Genomic DNA, 17939 nt, shown 5'->3' on the forward strand with positions numbered 1-17939 from the left:
CAGGAAATCACTAAACTAGTAATAAAATCGCATCAACTTTATAAAAAAAAACCCTATTTAGAAGGTTAAGTTACATATTAATTTTTGTAGTGAATTAATATCAATGTAAAAGAAACAATCATCACTTTCAGAATGTACTGAATTTATAAAGTCATTTCATGAATATTACTTATAAATATGCCTTATAATATGAAATTATCTTTCTTCAAGCACCATGCATATTCGCCTTAAAGTTCATTAATGCATCATTTAGTAACTAAAATCGTTCCATACATTTTGATAACTCAACACCATTTTCATCAAATTACTGAAGATGCTATCAGAATCCTATTGTAACAAGAATTGAAACAAAACGTTTAACATGCTTACCATTTCTTTTACTGCTGGTAACTAGAGATAACTAGAGACCAGAGGATCCGTACTGCACTCTGCTGGTCTCTACTGCAAACTACTGATAGCAATGTTCCTAATTCAGTGAGGACTTTTTCTATACGCTATACGACAGTTTAGATATTTTATACTCATTGACTAAAAGATTATATTTTACGTTATATCGTAACCTACTATATGAACTTGTGTGAATTTGTGTGCATCATGAAATTTCGATTAACTTCATTAATTTATAATAAATGTAAGAGCATTGTCCTTCAAGACACCAGAAATTATGCGGGTCATAGCAAGTGGCAGAATATTAAACATGATAAGCAGGCAAAAGATATGGCAAGATCGAAATTATTTCGTATGTTAACTAACAAAATGAGGGCTACGATAGCAGGTGTGTTTTTTTTAAATACGACTGAAAGTACTAAAATTAATTCAGAAATATGAGTAAAATTTGAAGAAGAAACATTTTTGATCGTGTTCAATGTAACTTTTCACTATTTAGTATTTATTTAAACTAAATCGAATTTTCAATGGGAGGAAGCTTAGTGATGAAAATAAAAGTTTATAATTTTTCTTTCCAAGAGACCGGAGTTTCAGATCCAATTAAAAATACGAAATTGGCACAACTTATCAATCAAGCTAGAGGTGTAGATATGCCTTTGGCTACCATAAACTCAACTTTAAATAAGATAAAGAATAAAGAAAACTTTCGCTTTGAGATAATCCCAATTCGTACTCCAAGTAAATGCACATTAGTGTTACACATTAACACTGACAATATTTTTAGAACAAAATCACATATTAATGGTATAATAAAAAAATTCAAGTAAGTATTTTGTTCCCTTACATTTTGTTTTAATTTTCAATCTACTAATTTTGAATAAACAGTTCTAAATATGTAGATGCTTCAGCACTCCAGATGTTTGAATGTCTAACTATAATCATAGCTTCGAAAAACTGTAATTTAGATCAAGCAGTGGAAGATGCAATCCAAATTAATTCACAAGATGTTGAAGAAATACAAGACGATGATAAAACATATTTTCAGGTATAGGAAATCAATTCTTTTAACTATTCACATTTCATTGTGTTAAATTTACATTTTTGTTTTTGTTACAGTTCAAATGCGAGTTTCTATCGTCTGATAAGAGTAAAACCCAGCTAATGAGTTTGGGTTATTCTATAAGTTCAATAGAAGATACATGTATAGCTCAAACTACCGTTGAATTAAACGAGGACGAGCTTAATAGTGTAAATAAACTAAAGGAAAAACTTATACTTGTAGATGGAGTTGAGAAAATAGAGGATAACATAGAGGAATCTTAAATTAAAATTAATCCTTTTAGGATGAAACAAATATTTACTAAATTGTCAATCCTTTCTTGTAAATATACTTTATAAAATAATTATTATTGTCTGTAAAAAATTAGCATCGGCTCAAACTAAATAAAATATTCTGTATAATTACAGATCGCCTGTTTATTCCATGTTCATAATAAATATTGTTATGAATCATTTTACATAAGTGAAGTGATATTATATACAACACATTTTAAATATATCAAATTTTATATAAAAAGCCTATTCACTCCTTTATTGTATATCAACACCATACCCCTTTATTTCATGTACATTAGAACCTGGAAAATGTGCAACAGAGTTTCTATGAAAAAGAGATCTAAACAAATGCCTTTTTGACATTTTTGCCTTTTCACTCCATGAATTAAACGTTTCATTTTTTGTAGTATTCGGTGTATTGGCAGACGCATTTGTTACTTGGTTTACAGATTCTTCTTTTAAGGATTCCATATCATGAATGGAATTATCATTGTCTGGAATAGACTCATCCATCGATTCTTTATGTTTCTTTTTCTTTGGTTTTCTTACTTTAGGAGTAAGTTCACATACAACATTTGCATTTTCTTTATCAGAGATTTCCTTTTCGAATTTCGTATTTACAATTTCCGTACTAAACTCGTTTATATCTACATCAGCTTTCATTTTCTTTTTCTTTTTTGATTTTATCGTTTCTACTTCTGCCTTTTCAACATTATTTGGATTATTAACTTCTGTTTCAATTCTAGAGATTACTTCTCCGCGTTTCTCTACACTTAATTCAATATTTTTCTTTTTCTTTTTCTCTAGCTTATAGGAAGTTTCTTGATCTTCCTGATTATAAAGTTCATCTCCTTTCTCAAATGTTGTCTTTATGTCTGTATCTACTTCTTTTGTACTTTTTTCTGTATTATTTTTACAGGTAGCAACAATTTCTTCTATTTTCTCTATCTTCTTCTTCTTTTTCCTTGCCTTTTTGCTTGAAGGATTTTCTTCTGGTATGGAATTATCAAGTATATTCTCTTTTTGTTTATTTTTCTTAATTTTAATTCCACTTTCACCAGTTTCTTTATCTTCCTCTGGAATTTCTACAATTGTTTCCAGAACAGATCGACGGTTTTCTTTTCTCTTTTTAGAACTTTTACTTTTTAATTCATTAATTTCATTGTCATGTAATTCTTCAGACATTTCTTCAATATTTAAAGCCTCATTAATGAAACAAGATGATACATTACTATGAAGATTATCTTCATGTTTTTTTTTCTTTTTAATTTTCTTATTTTCAACCTCAAATTTATCTAGTGTAGCTCTTTCTTTCTTCTTCTTTATAGAATCAGTATTATATTCTACATAATCATTGAATGTTACTCTTTTTTTATCATTTATCTCATCATCTAAGTCTAAAGCAGAATTCGTAATGCCTAGTTCTGTTCTAGATACTTCAAATTCCTTCCTACTAAAAACTTCGTTAGGTGGACCTTCTAAATCTAGAGCAACATTTATAAAACCATTCTCATACATACTCTTATTTATATCACCGTGTTTACATTTTTTAGAATTATAACTTGATTCATTGTACTCAGAAATCTTTCTTTTTTTAGAAGATTTAATTTTGCTACTAGAATTGCAAATATTTTCAGGACTATTTAATGTTAAACAAGGATTTTCAAAAGCATACTCGCAAGTATCTTTTGTTCCTTTCATTTCCTTATTGCTATGAGATTGTTCTTTGTTAATTGTTGATACAAAACCAAATCCAGTATACTCAGGTTCACTTTCTGAGTTGGTATCTTCTTGTTTTTTATTTTTAGGCATTGCAGAAAAATTCTGATATTTTTTCATAAAATAATCAGTCATGTTACCACCATTTATAGTGATAACACCACCTCTATTTTCTTGAGAACCAACTGAACTTGGTTCAGAATTTTCCTGATAATTACTTTCATCCTCTTTAATGTTATCACTTATGTTCAACTCTTTCTGACCAAATATATTGGCTAGATCTTTTGAACTGTATTTATTTACATCTTTTCCCCTTGTGAATTTTTGATAGCTAATAATAAGGATTTAAAAGTAGAGAAGTCTATACATGTATATATGCTTAATGATTATTACACAAAGTACTTACTGAACACGAGCTCGACTGAACTTAGATTTCAACTCCAATGATTTTCCACTTAATTCACTTCTAATTTCCTCTTTTTGTATTACAACATGACTTTGACTTCTTTGTAGCTCTTGTAAAAAGTCATTAAAACCATCTTGATGTTCTGTCCATGCTTTATCTAAATGATCTTTCTTAAACCCAATACCTGTAACAAAAAAAAAAAAATCTCAAGAATTCAGTGTATACCAAAACATTGAAGTTAAAAACAATAAAATATCTAATACTCTAACCGAGTGTAATAATTTTAAGAAATAGCAATGATTTTTCTTTTAAGCAATTATAAGTTTCTTTTTCTAAGTGTCACTTCCCGCGTATAGTAAGTTTCATTTCTAGGTTAGGTTTGATACATCCATGATAAACTTTATAAAGAAATCGAACCATTTGTAAATGTACACATTACCCGCAGTGTCTTCTTTAACGGACACGCGCACGTGCTCGGTAATTCCCTGTTCGTTTGCTCCAAGTCCTTTTCCACTCGTCCAACCCATTTTCTCCAACATTTTCTGCCCAAATTTGTTCGAGTCTGTAAAGAAATATCCACACGTTTGCTGAATTACATTTACTAAATATCTGTGAATCGTACTGTGCAAGTGTAAGTTTAAATGACCTCTGAATTAAATGGATTTAAATGTACGCGTACCTTCGCACCATTGTTTTCCTCGCGGGTTCAGTGTCCATTTTTGTTTTCGGCGCGGTTCTGCGAGCATCGACATGTTCACTGAACTCTCGGATTGACACTTATTTAAAGTCACGGATCGAACATCTGTCGATCAGTTGTGGGTACTTTTGAACAAGTGAATTACTTTCTGGTAAATGTTTCACGAAATCAAAGAAATTTTGAGAAAGTTTCAACACGACTCGAAACAAACGAGCAAGGAAAAGCAACAAAAAGCAACGAACGTGGTCTTACTGTGGCCCTACGACAGTGTCGCAAGTGACACGACTCTGAACTAAAAACGGTGCAACCAGAAAGACCACTGCTCACTAAGCCGCTCTGTGAGCGGGTGAGTTTACAAATTTCTCGTTCAAACATAGCGACTTTTCCCTGGTATCTAGCTATCAATTAAAACGAATTTGCACTGAACTATATTAATACAGGTAACACTATATTATACTGGTTTTAGTATTAGTGGCGCCATCGGTGGAAAAACGCCCAAGTTTGTAGTGAGAATAGTTCGCACTGTTAGCTGCTAAGTAGCGCCACTGACTAAAGAGTCGATAATCTATTGCTACAATTTATAAAAATGATAAATTTGGCATATTAATACATGCTCTTACCATTTTATTATTCTGTACATTTATTATTCTATTTAAATTGAAGTTACCTTTAAAAAAAAATTCGTGTACGTTACGTTTATTGCAAATAGTGATTATAGATATACAGTCTAAATTCGTAGACCCGGGTACATATGTAAAAGCAGATATTGAAACAATATATTGTAGTGTTATAAAGCAAAGAATGGTATTAATTATGCATTTACGAAAAATAAAGAATAATTTATTCGAATGTATTAGTGGCGCTATCTTATAGAAACGGTAGGAACTATTTTCACTACAAACTTGGGCTTTCTTCCACCGATGGCGCTACTAAACTAAAAGGTCGATGATTATTGCTACATTAAATAACTATTTGTAACATTAACAAATTTTACATATTAACTAATATATTATAGTGTTATAAAGCAAAGGTTGCATTAATTATGCATTTATGCAAGAGCTTTCTGTAAAACTACTGTAACACAATTAAATGTAGCGCCTAAGTTGTGCGCGTTTACAATTTTCGATTTAAATTTGAATTCTTACAGTGTATCGTTTTACAAACTTAGCTTTATTTTACTCAAAAACATAAAATTCCCGTAAAGTTGTTACTATAGTTTCTCTAACATATGAAATCCATCACGTACACAACATTATGGTTCACTACTCATTTTAAACGGTGTTTGTACTTTGAATCGAGATTATAAATGAATGCGAAACAGTATTATCAACGTCATCATGCCTATTTACCTTTGAAAGATACCGTAACTTCTTCGGTTCCAAATAAAGCAGACGAGGCGTAAGAAAATATAAGAGAGTCTGAAATCGGAATCGTTGATAGTGATCACTGCAGCTCTGAGTCACTGAATCTACCGAACAGTATTTTTGAACTACTGATGTTTTCGAATGCTTGGAATGACTTTATCGATTAATAATTTTCCACCAAGTAACATCAGATTACAATTACAATTACCAATTTCTTATTTTTTAATATAATCCCAAAATCCTTCATTTTCATTCATACGTCGATTACAAACTCTTTGTTTATACGTTATTCCAGTAACCTTTTGTTCACGCTATAGTTTTATTTTAAACATTTCAGTCAGACTATTTATATATTACACGTTTTAAATTTAATGCAAATTTCTTACTATTACTCACAGAGTTTGAAAACGACTCATCCCAAAGCTCGTTATAAAGATTGCAAGTGTATGCAAATTCTCTGCGTTTACCAAGCTCTACTAACGTTTACACGTTATTTAGCCAGAATTTGTCCTATGTTTTCGTTAAGTGTATTAAATGGCTCCTTCAGCACGTGTATGTTATCTGGTTGGTAGTTGAACCGTCATTATCAAGGAGCAAACGGGGGACTGCGGCCGATAAGGGCCATCTTCCGTTTGTCAAGTAGACGCTCGTCAAGTTTTCATTCGTTAGTATTGCTCGTGCTTCCGTTTGGAAGGTCTGCCGCGCTGGCTCGTTGCCCGTTAACGGTACGCGTTTACTTTCGTTTACCACAGAAATTTTGCCGACCTCGAACAAATAAAAAGGATCCAATTTCTATGCAGCCTTCTATCGTACTAACTGAAGCGCCCTTCCGGTTCCGTCGTTAAGGTACCTCAGAGATGGGTGAAATTTTATTCGAATAATAATACCGAGTAAAACCAAACGTAGAGATATAACAGACTGACATCTATCGTTTACTCGATCCAACAGTTCAATTTTTATTCGCCCATCGCGAAATATTTCATTCTGTAATTCAAATGTTAAGTTTCATTCAACTGAACATTTTTATCCAAACAAAAGTTGTATCTACTCTGTAGTAAAATCATTTCTTCCTGATTCGAGCTCGTAATTTTGGTTGCTTTTCGATATATTTAACCGAAGACATTCTTGAAGTACAATAGTAATTTACGATTGGAGTGATCTTATGTACCCGCGAGTCTGGTAAAATAGTAGTGATGTATCGTGAAAAAATGACGGTGCACGTAGCTGTATCTTTGTTTATGTTGCGATATTGAGAAAAATTAGAGCCAAGGTATTGGAGTTTTTGGATTACAATTAAAGTGGAATTTTGTGTTTAATATCATACTAACGCTTAGAGGATCGATTCTTAATGATTGTGTCGCGAAGATGATTACGACTATGCAGTGAATGTTTGACAACAGATCTAAGGAATGTTTATGCACTGAAAATGCGTCTTTGATAATTAGAGGCATACGAATTTTATCAAGAGAAACATGTTTTATCCAAGAAAACAGTGTCATAACTTGTTTTCAAAATTGAAATTCTTTTTCGATCAATTAAAACTGCTCTCGCTATCGCAAGTAGAATCTTCATTATGTGAACATTCTGTTATACAAACCGTATGTGATACGATTAAGAAACTTAAATGTTGGGAGACTTACCATTATCGATATAAAAGAACAGAAATGAAGGAGCACCCGTAAGTAGATAGATTATTAGGTGAAAAATTTCGAGACTTTTGGATCCATAAATTTCATTCATTAATTTCGTTAAGAACGCAGTTTTAAGCATTTCTTTTTTATTCTATTTGTATTCACTTTGTTTTACTCTTTCTTAAATATTAACTAAAGTACGGTGCTAACCACTCGTTGTTCAATTGTACAAAAATTCTTCTACCTGAACACTTTTGTTCTCCGAATTCGGAAGATACTACTATACATCGAACACGTGTTTATTTAATGACGTTAAGTAAACACGTGTCGGTGAATGTAACGTTACTCCGAAATACGGCGACACGTGTTCGTTATCTGGATTCTACTATTGGTACTCCTAGTTCGCTGTTTATGTAACAACACAAACCACGGTTCCATAATATATTCTAACTGCGCTAACCGTATAAGGAGATTTTCTGATAACGAGGTTTGTTAAGAATTTAGGAAGCCTTTGCTATTACAACGAGCATAAGGTCATACGTAAGATGCTCTCACAAACAGTCATTGGGCTCACAGATCAAATTTCATAAACTATTCTATGTAACTATGCAGAAAACTTTATAGAGATTATAAAATTGTTAAATTATAAATTATAAAAAACATTTAACGAGAAATCTATAAGAATAATAATCGATGGTAGATGTTATTTCTTCAGTACGGTACGTTAATTCATATAACTTGTTCCAGATAAATGAAATGTCGTACTGTGTTACACTAGCAAGTAATGATAAGACGAATGAAAATAATTGTGTGGAAATATGTATAGATCCAGTTTAGTAACTAATGTTGTATAGTTAAGCACTTCAATAATTATATTCTCTATTCTATTTATAACTATTGCACCGCTAATACGTAATGTTTACATGGAATCCCTTCATTCAGTTATTAATATTCTACCGAAATTCACAATTCAGGGAGAGTCTTTAAAGATGAATTACGTTTAGTGCCACTCTTCCAGGACGTCGTCGCGTATGTTAATCCTTCGTTAACAGTTTCCATAAGGTCACGTTACTTTTCACATTTCAAAGAACGGCATATATGAGATATTCTCCACCGAAATTGTGAACGCGTGTAATACGTAAAATTGTATAAATAGAAATCGAATGGCAAGCATAGAGGATTATTTCGAACCCGAGTCCACCGTATACCGAGCTTACGTACTTAATAAATGCTACCGGCACGAATACACAGGTGACACAAACGAGTTTCGCCATACTTTTCCGTTAAGTTCCCAAAGGCACGGAGGTTGGAGGACGCGTCGTACGGAAACATGTTTGACCGCATAAAAAAGTCTACGGTTTTATTTTCCTCTGGCACGGATTAACCGACCGGCAGTGTCTGCTTTCAGTTGAATATCGAAGGAGCAGGGTCCAGCTCGACTGCCGGGAAAAATGGACACGATGAAACCCGGCTGGTTCAGCGAAATCAATGATCTGTGGCCAGGTGTCTCGTTGTCACTCGAGGTTGTCGACATACTCCATCGGGAACGGTCGCGGTATCAAGACGTGATGGTGCTCCAAACGTAAATATCGATTGTGGTTTCATGGGCAAAATTCTTATTCGGATAAACGAGCTTTTCTAATCATTGACTCGACATATGTCACGATCTAAAACGTAATATTTACGTTTGACCATGATTTAATAGATCGAACGAAAATGACCGATTGTTGTATGGTGTTTGTATCTGCGATCGATTATCGTCGTCTTTTTGCTTCGAATATGGTGAATAAAATCATTAAATTAAATAAATAAAAAGGGGAAAAAGTGGTTGAAGGGTGATATACAGTGTCCCCATTTGTCATCACAATTCACTTTCTGTTTTAATGTGGTAAATAAAATTGTGAAATAAAAGATGTAAAGAAAATGAAGAAATTATTCGATGAAAATTGTACCTGTTCAGAACGTTATATGGTGTTTCTATTCGTCATCCATTACCATCACCGTTTATTTTCATTCTAATATAGCGAATGAAATTGTTAAATTAAATAAATGAAAAGAAGTAAAAATGTTTGATAAAATAAACGTGACAAAGAAGCTGAAAAAAAAAAGAACGGAGAAGTTGTTTCGAATAAAATTTTGCCCATTTCTATTATAGTTCTTCCTTCGTGTCTAAAACAAACGGCTTTGAATTTCGGGTGACGTCAAAGAAGACGAAACATTTGCTCGTAGCTGACCTGCTGTTTTATCTACGTCGCTCTTGGGTTAGGGATCTTTGACAAATCCCAACAGTTCCTTCGAATCTCTGCCAGTATCAAAATGAAAAAATAAGCTCTGATTAGTGATAACAATTAAAATGTATCGAATAATTTGCTTGCCACCGAGAGTAAATACAACATCGATTTTAACGTATCGTTCTTGTTTGTGCATCCTTATCAAGGGAAAATAGCCGTGTTTAAAAAACAGATTAGTCCAAATAAAACGTATAAAATAAAAGATTTATATAATGCCATACTCACGTTAGTAAATGAAAAAAATAAAATGAAGTATTCGAAGATAAAACCGGGATCCGTTTCAAAAACCTAAAAACAGTTTAATGTGACGTGACGTTAAAAATAAAAAGACAAATTAATATGATCGTTACCGTATTACTAAGAAATATTTGTAAGATTGGACAAAAACGAAGCAAGAATAGAACAAAAGGAGGAATTAAAAGTTTACCGCAATTAATAGCTTTTATTTCTCTGTGTCATTTTTAGCAAAAGTAGCTATCGCGTTTCTATTGATTGCTTTCGTATTTTTAATAGATTCTTTAAGATGTAACGAACGTGTACCATTAATACAAATTTATTTTGTTTAAATTCGAAATTTTAAATAACAAAGTAAATGAACCTGAGAAGGAAGCACAATTAACGAATGGCAAATAATTTATAATGAAGAAACAATTGTTTCAATTTCATATATACAGGAAATCACATGGAAAGGCCCTAATTTTAGATGGTATCATACAATGCACGGAGAGAGACGAATTTTCATATCAAGAGGCGATCGCCTTTTTACCGCTGTGCAGCCATCCAAATCCAAAAACGGTAAGATTATATATTTAAACGAAGTTACTCGATATTTAAGGTGGCCGAATAATCCATTAAATGCAATAAATTCAAATTTGAATGTTAAATTTGAATTTAAATGAATTCATCTGACTTAACTTCGTTTACTGAATTTCGTGGCAGGTTTTAATAGTTGGAGGTGGAGATGGAGGGGTTGCTCGGGAAGTCGCGAAACATCCGGACGTAGAAGGGATCGTGCAAGTCGAGATTGACGAAAAAGTATTGGAGGTTTCCAAAAAATACTTGCCTCTGTTAGGCACAGGACTGGATCATCCTAAGGTCACTCTTAATATAGGCGACGGCTTTGAATTCTTGAAGAAACATGTGGGACAATTCGATGTTATAATTACGGACAGCAGCGATCCTGTCGGTGAGCACGTCTTTGTTATTCGAACAATTATTTCTGTACGTCCAAATAAATTCTACTGTTATAATCAATTCGATGCAACGCATTCGCAAAAAAAAAAAAAAAAAATAGCGCAAGTATTTCTGATCTCAGACATTCGTGAACAAAAATGATTTAGAAGTTTTTACGTTTAGGTCCAGCTGAGTGTTTATTCCAAGAATCGTACTTCAGCGCAATGAAAAATGCGTTGAAACCTGGTGGAATCGTTTGCAGTCAAGCAGGAACTGCATGGGCCAATCTCGATCACGTAACTCAAACTCTCCAACACTGTAAATCGGTGTTCCCGGTTGCATCTTATGGAATCGTGGCGGTGCCAACTTATCCTACAGGACAGATTGGTTTTGTCCTCGGCAGTTTGAGTGCCGTGAGTATCAATTTCCCATAAAATTAACAAAATACATTCCTGAAGCTCGATATCAAATTCAATTTAACCATGATCAATGAATCAGGTATTCGAATATTTTTTTCTTTCGGTAGAAATCGAAAGTTGATACTTTACATTAGTGCTTTGTAACTATTTTAAACTGACAACACGGTTACAAAAAAGATTCTTAGTTTTTCAAGTTCGTGACGTAGTTTAGAGGGATATTAATAACAAAAATTTAATTTTTCGAAAACGTGCGAAAATGAGGACAGACTAACGTAAGACCTCTGTTAATGATTTATTTACATTACTTTTAAAACTATATCTGTAAACATGGAAATAATTCGTGGTCTTGCTCAAATTGACTAAAACCGCAACCAATATGATATTAACTATTATTAAGTATTCCGGTGAAAATATTAATTTTCAGGAAACGAACTTCAAAGAGCCAAAGAAAGTTTTTAGTAACGTCGATCTGGATAAAATGAAAATGAAGTACTACGACGACGAAGTGCATCGAGCTGCATTCGTTTTGCCAAGGTTCATAAGGAAAGCATTGTACCAAATAGGTGACAACTATACAGTTTGCAAGTTGACCATAGAGAAAAAAAGGGCTGAATCTGATTGAATAAGAATATTAATTAAGACAATTGCATCATTGTTATTACATTATCACCAGCTGCATCGGAATTGCACGGAATCGTATTCACAACGATTAATTCATACTGAAACGAACAAGCTAGAGTCGTCTAATTAGCTAAATTAATTAATCGAGTGACTGTATGTATTGTGTAAGGCAATTCGAGGCAATGAGAATAACATAACAACAAGGTGTTAGAAATTCTTTATTACCTGAATGTAATAGGGCTAGTATGTATATTTGCGAACTTCACTGTAATATAGTAATAAAATAATATTTGTTATACTGATCAGCGTTTGCTGCAACTTAATCATAATAATTAATAATAAGAATGAAGGAATAATAATATAATATAATATTACAACTTGTATAACATTCCGCTATAATAATATACGCATAAGATTAAATCGATTGTTCGAAAAGTAACGATTGAAAATATTCTGTGTATATATTTGAATTGTCAAAACAATGCTGCAAATGTTAAAACTGTAAAGACGCCATCGTTGCTTGCTTTCTCTTTAATACATTAACGATATACATAGAATATATAATATATCATCTATCGCATAATTGTCTTGTATAATTCATTATCTCCGTCATTTATGTATATATACTTTCTTATATATCATGGCACACATCTATATAATAGGTATACGTATATAAAATAAAAATACGGTTGGCGATCGTTCTCAAAATATATGATACTAAATGCAATAATGTGTGTACGTGTAAATACACGCATACACGCACACATATATACATACACGTCGTTACTTTGGAAAAGTTCGATAACAAAAATCTGCTTTTCTTCGTTTCTTTTGAGACGATCTCTTTTCCGAAATAGAATTTTCCCGTTATTTTATTTTTATTATTGTGATCGTACTACCGAACATTAGTAAAGCATTTGACTTTTTGGTAATATTGAAAAACTTCTACGTTCACTACGAGCACGTGAAAAAAAAAGCGGCATCTCATAACAAAATAACACTCAGGCACTTTTCGTATTTTTTTTTCGCTTTTTAATAATCTTCCATCGTTCGCGAGGACACCCGAACATCGCGTGGAATACCTAACGTCTATTTACAATTATATCTTCGAAAGGCTAACAATAATTGCACTAATCGATCACTTGGAACAGGCCTGTTCTTCAACCTTTTCACCTATCCTATAAATCTCCAAGCTTCAGTGACTTCGCTAAAATATTTTTCTTTAAAAGCGTATATTTATTCCAAGCTTTGAACCTTTTTGACGTTTCTTCAGTAAAATTATGCAACGGTTTAACCCTTCATTAGAATTCGTTTGAGTTTTTCAAAGCTTCAGCTCGGATCCTCCAGCTGGAGGATTCGTGGAGTTATTCAAAGCACCACACTCTTTGATCATTCGAATTCTGACAAAATCCTGGTAAATTGTTTATAACCGTATCCTCGAAATGTGTTCGTGGGCCTCAGCCATTTTACTTTCAAGTTGAGTTGCGTTAAACTAACATTTTCATTTCTTTTCCGTTACCTCGTAATCATTTAGTTCCTTACAAACTTGCGAAAAAGCATACTTCGTGCCGTAATAAAAATAAATTGATCGTTATCTTTTTTACAATATAATACGTACTCCACCTTTCCCTTTCTCGCTGTTCCATCGATCACTCCTCAACCATCGCATCAAGTTTTACTCTATCAGAAGATTATTTTTATTCCAGCATGTTCTACGTCTCATTCATTCGGTACGCTATAATTTATAAGGTGTACATGTAAACTGTTCGTCGCGACTTCGCAAATTCAATTCAATTCTGACACTCCAAGTAAAAAATGTACGTATTCTATTCGACAGAAGAATAAGAAAATTCGAAATGAATCACGAGTGATGGACGATGCAAGTTCTCACAAGAGATTATTGAAGTCTTGGTCGATTAAATTCCATGGAATTGATTCTGGGAACAATGAGTTCCCCCACTTTATCTTCGTATAGAAATAAAAAGAACTCTGAATTACAAAATCTAGACGAATCTCACGATAGAACTGCGAAAGTCGTGGCAAATATTTGCTTTTTTTTTTAATACCCTGTACAATATTCCACTCGCTCGTTAAATATTTTTGTTGTCGGACAGCTCTGACTGAAAAAGGCTGACGTTCGATTCGTCGATGAAATTATAGAAAACGAGCCATCGTCGTTGAACGGTTGACGAAACACGCACGCAAACAGCAGGGAACAGCGAAACGAATATGTGTAAGGTAAAAAATACAGGCTCAAGCGAACAAATAGCATCCAGAACTAACAAAGGCAGGCTTAAAGATTAATGTTAATCCCGAGAAAAAAGAAAATGTTAAAGGGGGAGAGGATGAAAGCGACCGAGGGTCAACGCCACACGGTCTCGGTAAGTTAATAAAATTAAATGATATGTTGCTTCTCTTGTTAATCCGTGGCCTTAAACTTAAAATTACGATAAATTAGAACTAAATTAAATCGGACGTGGCTTCACTGCGGCGTTCGACGGTTTCTAATCGCGTGTCAACGGGAGGGCTTCGCCGATTTACAGCACGAAAGCTGTTTCGTTGTTGGTTGAACGAATATCTTTCTTATCCGTTACGTCGTTGTAAAATATTCTTTCAAAATATTATCAAAAATCAGGCGGCCATAGAAAAAGTTCTATACATAAACTCTTTGGTCGATATATAAATTTTTTTTTTCATAGTAATTCATCACTATAAATTACCAGCGACACTGTTAATAAAATTCTCAAATACATTTTAAAAAAGTTTCTCGAAAGTTAAAACATGAATATCAAATTATATCAAAAGATCAAGAATTGTTGCTTCGTATTTATACACGATTTCTTCATAAAAATCAGATTGTTAAACGAAGGATCAATCTTGCCTATTACACTAAATAAGTGTTCATTCGATAGTGAGAAAATGTTTCAAGTTCACTTGGGTGAACGGGACGGTTATTGTCCATTTGAATCGAGCCCATAATTCTTCTCAAAAAGGCTAACTTCGAAAGCACGCGTTATTTCTATCTAAGGACACTTCTCTATCGATTATCACAAAGATTATCATACAAAGGCGCCGAAATATATTTTAAAACGCTGGAGGCGAATCGTTTTTTAATTGACCTGATCGCTTTACGCGTTTAATCGTATGCTTTCAAATGGAATAGTTTAACTCTTCGTACCTTTGTGTTTAGGCAATCTCGGTTAATTTATTCCTTCTCGATTTCACTATACTACACGATACTACAGTATCAATATTCACTGACGTTAGAAAAACGAACGGGGCTCAGAAAAATGTGTATAATAGTTAATCCTAATTCTTCCGTGCTCCTTAATTTCTAATATCGATTGTCTGTCAGTAAGCAGAAAGAACAGACTAAATGAAAGGTTACCGAAAAAATGATCTCCGGATGCATCAATCGTAATATAAAACGTTGAATGAATACAAAATTTCAAACGTTTCGTATTCGTACGATATTCGCTTATACCCTCTACATTTTAAACGAGATCAACTACTTTGATTTCAAAAATCTCTGGCTTCTCAAATTACTTTCGTCGTTTCCGTATCGTCAGAGTAGATAAATTTCAGAATTACTTTAAAGTTGCAAGTATCAATTCTGTCTCTAAGCACGTGAAAATATGTACTTGGGTTAATATAATACGTTCAGAGTAAAAATAGGCAGTTAAATATGACAATATTTAGTTTTACCTACTCGATCAACGATACAATCAGCAATCGTGATCTGAAATCTCGTCTCCTGAACGTTTTCATGCCCAACCCCATCGATATTAATCAATTCCTAATCTCTTGTTATTCGTTAATCGATCTCGCCGCAGCTTGTCCTACCCAAAATCTGTCTATATAATAATTAATTACCATCAGGGACGCTTCTTTCCCTCTATTGTACAGAATATTACGAAGATCCTACGAGCAAAGTAAATTGCTCGATCGTGCATCAAACAACAATTAGTGATGCGTCCTCCACACTGTTCCGTTAGAAAGAACATTTGCTATTCAAAGACATCTTTATCAAGATGCTCGGCTCTCCAACTTTCTATTCCTAATTACGTTTCCCAGAATCGAAACGTCTTCGTGTCCGACTCCTGTCGACTGGACATGGTCGTGGTAACGGTTTTCTTCTCGGTGACCTTGTGCGTCGTTGACTGCTTCGTGGTGCGCTCTTCGTGGGCGTCGTTATCGATAGCTTTGAACGTAGACATCTCGTTACCAGAGGTCGCGTACTCTTTGGTCTCCTCCGTAGACACGAAGTTTGAACTAGAGGTCTTGCCAGGGGTGGAGGTGTAAACCTTCGTTGTGATCGTCTCCATCCTGCCACCAGGAATAACTTTCGTTTCGACGTTCTTGAAGGTCTGGTTCTGAGGAAGACCGCCGAAACGCTGTGCCTCTACATGTTTGTCGGATCGGAAGGTGCTCATGGGGCTGTGCCCTGAGAATCTATCCACGGAATCACTGTAATATTTTTGCTCCTGGTTCGGGGAGTAAGACTTCCGTTCGTAAGATCGATCGTCGGCGGAAGACTGTTCTTGGGAGTATTTCTCGTAAGAATGCTGCTGCTGTTGCTCCTGGAAAACCTTGCGCGTGGGCGAGACTGAAGAATAGGTCATGGTGTGTACAGGTGGATAAGGCCCTTCCATGTGTTTCCTCTCCGTGGTACCGTAACTCTCTTGATTGATTTTTCTCTCGATCGAGCTGTATTGTCCAGGTGTGCTGTCCGCGACAATTTGCTTGTCCATGGAATAAGGGCTATCGTTATACCTCTTCTCGACCAATCCGTACTGGCTCTCCATCGTGGATCGATACTGATTATCCTTCATCTTTCTTTCCAGGGTACTTTGCGTGGAGTGAACCTTCTCGGGGCTGACGAGGTCCTGCCTATCGGCAGTGAGTTGACTGATGGTGTTCGTCGCGGATTGCAGTTGCTCCAAATTGTGATTCATCTGCGAATTAGGATCGTAAGCTCTAGTTTCATACCTTGTCGTGTAACTTTCGTAGCCGCTCTGATCCCCTTCCGTGTCGGTGTCCCCCATGTCCGAACGATTCTTGTATTTGGCTTGTCGAATGGCGGTGAGCCTGCCTCTGGCTTCCTCGAGTTCACGCTCGATGCGTAGAACCTCCGATCTGGCGTTTATCTCCTGCGCGATTCCGCCAACCATTCTGCGATTCAGAATCAACGAGCGATCTTCTTCCTGCTGGATGGCCTGCTGCGCTGCTCTCACCAGGTTGTCGGTAGCGCGCTTCACAGCGTTACCTGCCGCCTGTAGACGCTTCGTGCTGTCGCTATCAGGGTCTGCTTTCACCTTGCAAGCCACTAACAGCTGTGCTGTGCTACTGGCGACCTGTTTCGCGCTGGAGATTAACTTCTCCTCGGAGCTGACACCCTGTACAAGGGCGTTCGCCGATTCCACGAGGCTGTGGGTCGCGGCTGCGACCATTCTCGCGGCAGAGATCAATCCTTCCGACCACTGGCCATCGTCGGAGCTGGTCAAAGGTGTTCGAGAGACTTTTCCTGTCGCTATCAGTTCTCTTTGAGCCGCGCTCGCTGCTTTGATGAGCGCTGATGTCGCGGCTGCGATCGATTTAGCCGCTTCTAGGATCATCTCGTCGAAATTCATGTCCTCGTTGGCCTCCTGTAAAATGAGAGATGAACAAACGAGGGCATATATTATTTATGTTGCGATCTTACTAGGTCTCAAATATCCTTAACAGCCTCGAGAGGGTATTCTAGTCTAGACTTAAAAAGAAATTTATTATTTGTTGACATTTTCTTAAAGCGTAGATCTTTAAAAAGATATGCGTCGAAGGATTTTGTTAAATTTAGATAATTAATCGAGTTATTAATTTAAAGAGAACGATGTATCTGATATGAAACAGTTTAGTA

At 34.9% G+C, this 17939-nt stretch overlaps 4 protein-coding genes across 11 annotated transcripts in view; 2 read left to right on the forward strand and 2 right to left on the reverse strand.

Annotated features, from left to right (window-relative positions):
• Positions 1-500: 500 nt before the first annotated feature.
• LOC128887230 (translational activator of cytochrome c oxidase 1) lies at positions 501-1968 on the forward strand. Its single transcript, XM_054142909.1, has 4 exons — positions 501-775; positions 967-1210; positions 1273-1432; positions 1504-1968. Exons 1-4 carry the CDS (start codon positions 568-570, stop codon positions 1708-1710), a joined length of 819 nt encoding a protein of 272 aa, XP_053998884.1. The 5' UTR covers positions 501-567; the 3' UTR covers positions 1711-1968.
• Positions 1969-1975: 7 nt separating this feature from the next.
• Positions 1976-4844, reverse strand: LOC128887217 (CRISPR-associated endoribonuclease Cas13a). The gene is made up of 4 exons (XM_054142877.1): positions 4527-4844; positions 4287-4409; positions 3848-4031; positions 1976-3772 (listed from the first exon to the last, which is right to left on the reverse strand). The coding sequence occupies exons 1-4, from the start codon at positions 4597-4599 to the stop codon at positions 1978-1980; spliced, it is 2175 nt and encodes a 724-aa protein (XP_053998852.1). The 5' UTR covers positions 4600-4844; the 3' UTR covers positions 1976-1977.
• A 1575-nt stretch (positions 4845-6419) lies between these two features.
• Positions 6420-14334, forward strand: LOC128887227 (spermidine synthase). 3 transcript variants are annotated; one of them, XM_054142906.1, is made up of 6 exons: positions 6420-6754; positions 8935-9121; positions 10505-10625; positions 10770-11016; positions 11187-11416; positions 11847-14334. In XM_054142906.1, exons 2-6 carry the CDS (start codon positions 8991-8993, stop codon positions 12042-12044), a joined length of 927 nt encoding a protein of 308 aa, XP_053998881.1. In that variant the 5' UTR covers positions 6420-6754; positions 8935-8990; the 3' UTR covers positions 12045-14334. The 3 variants fall into 3 exon arrangements, with proteins under 3 accessions (XP_053998881.1, XP_053998880.1, XP_053998882.1); XM_054142905.1 differs by having other exon boundaries at positions 8948-9121; XM_054142907.1 differs by lacking the exon at positions 6420-6754 and adding an exon at positions 8113-8258 and having other exon boundaries at positions 8948-9121.
• LOC128887213 (talin-1) overlaps positions 12248-17939 on the reverse strand; it is a 57831-nt gene continuing 52139 nt past the window's right edge. For 5 of the 6 annotated variants that reach the window (XM_054142864.1, XM_054142860.1, XM_054142863.1 and 2 more), the window contains one exon: positions 12248-17688. In XM_054142864.1, coding sequence (XP_053998839.1) covers positions 16105-17688 — 1584 coding nt within the window. In that variant the 3' untranslated portion in view covers positions 12248-16104. The remainder of the gene's footprint in view (positions 17689-17939) is intronic. The other variant, XR_008459980.1, reaches the window with a different exon arrangement.

Source organism: Hylaeus anthracinus, unplaced genomic scaffold (genome assembly GCF_026225885.1).
Source record: "Hylaeus anthracinus isolate JK02 unplaced genomic scaffold, UHH_iyHylAnth1.0_haploid 11985, whole genome shotgun sequence".
Taxonomy (NCBI): domain Eukaryota; kingdom Metazoa; phylum Arthropoda; class Insecta; order Hymenoptera; family Colletidae; genus Hylaeus; species Hylaeus anthracinus.

Excerpts from the sequence above, each read along its gene's own strand:
- LOC128887230 (XM_054142909.1), top strand. The coding sequence starts at position 568 with ATGAACTTGTGTGAATTTGTGTGCATCATGAAATTTCGATTAACTTCA. Across the intron at positions 776-966 it reads AATGAGGGCTACGATAGCAG|AGACCGGAGTTTCAGATCCA; the intron begins GTGTGTTTTTTT and ends TTTCTTTCCAAG. Across the intron at positions 1,211-1,272 it reads GGTATAATAAAAAAATTCAA|TTCTAAATATGTAGATGCTT; the intron begins GTAAGTATTTTG and ends TTGAATAAACAG.
- LOC128887217 (XM_054142877.1), bottom strand. The coding sequence starts at position 4,599 with ATGTCGATGCTCGCAGAACCGCGCCGAAAACAAAAATGGACACTGAAC. Across the intron at positions 4,032-4,286 it reads CGTTAAAGAAGACACTGCGG|GTATTGGGTTTAAGAAAGAT; the intron begins GTAATGTGTACA and ends TTTTTGTTACAG. Across the intron at positions 3,773-3,847 it reads TTCAGTCGAGCTCGTGTTCA|CTATCAAAAATTCACAAGGG; the intron begins GTAAGTACTTTG and ends CCTTATTATTAG.
- LOC128887227 (XM_054142906.1), top strand. The coding sequence starts at position 8,991 with ATGGACACGATGAAACCCGGCTGGTTCAGCGAAATCAATGATCTGTGG. Across the intron at positions 9,122-10,504 it reads GACGTGATGGTGCTCCAAAC|GAAATCACATGGAAAGGCCC; the intron begins GTAAATATCGAT and ends TCATATATACAG. Across the intron at positions 10,626-10,769 it reads GCCATCCAAATCCAAAAACG|GTTTTAATAGTTGGAGGTGG; the intron begins GTAAGATTATAT and ends ATTTCGTGGCAG.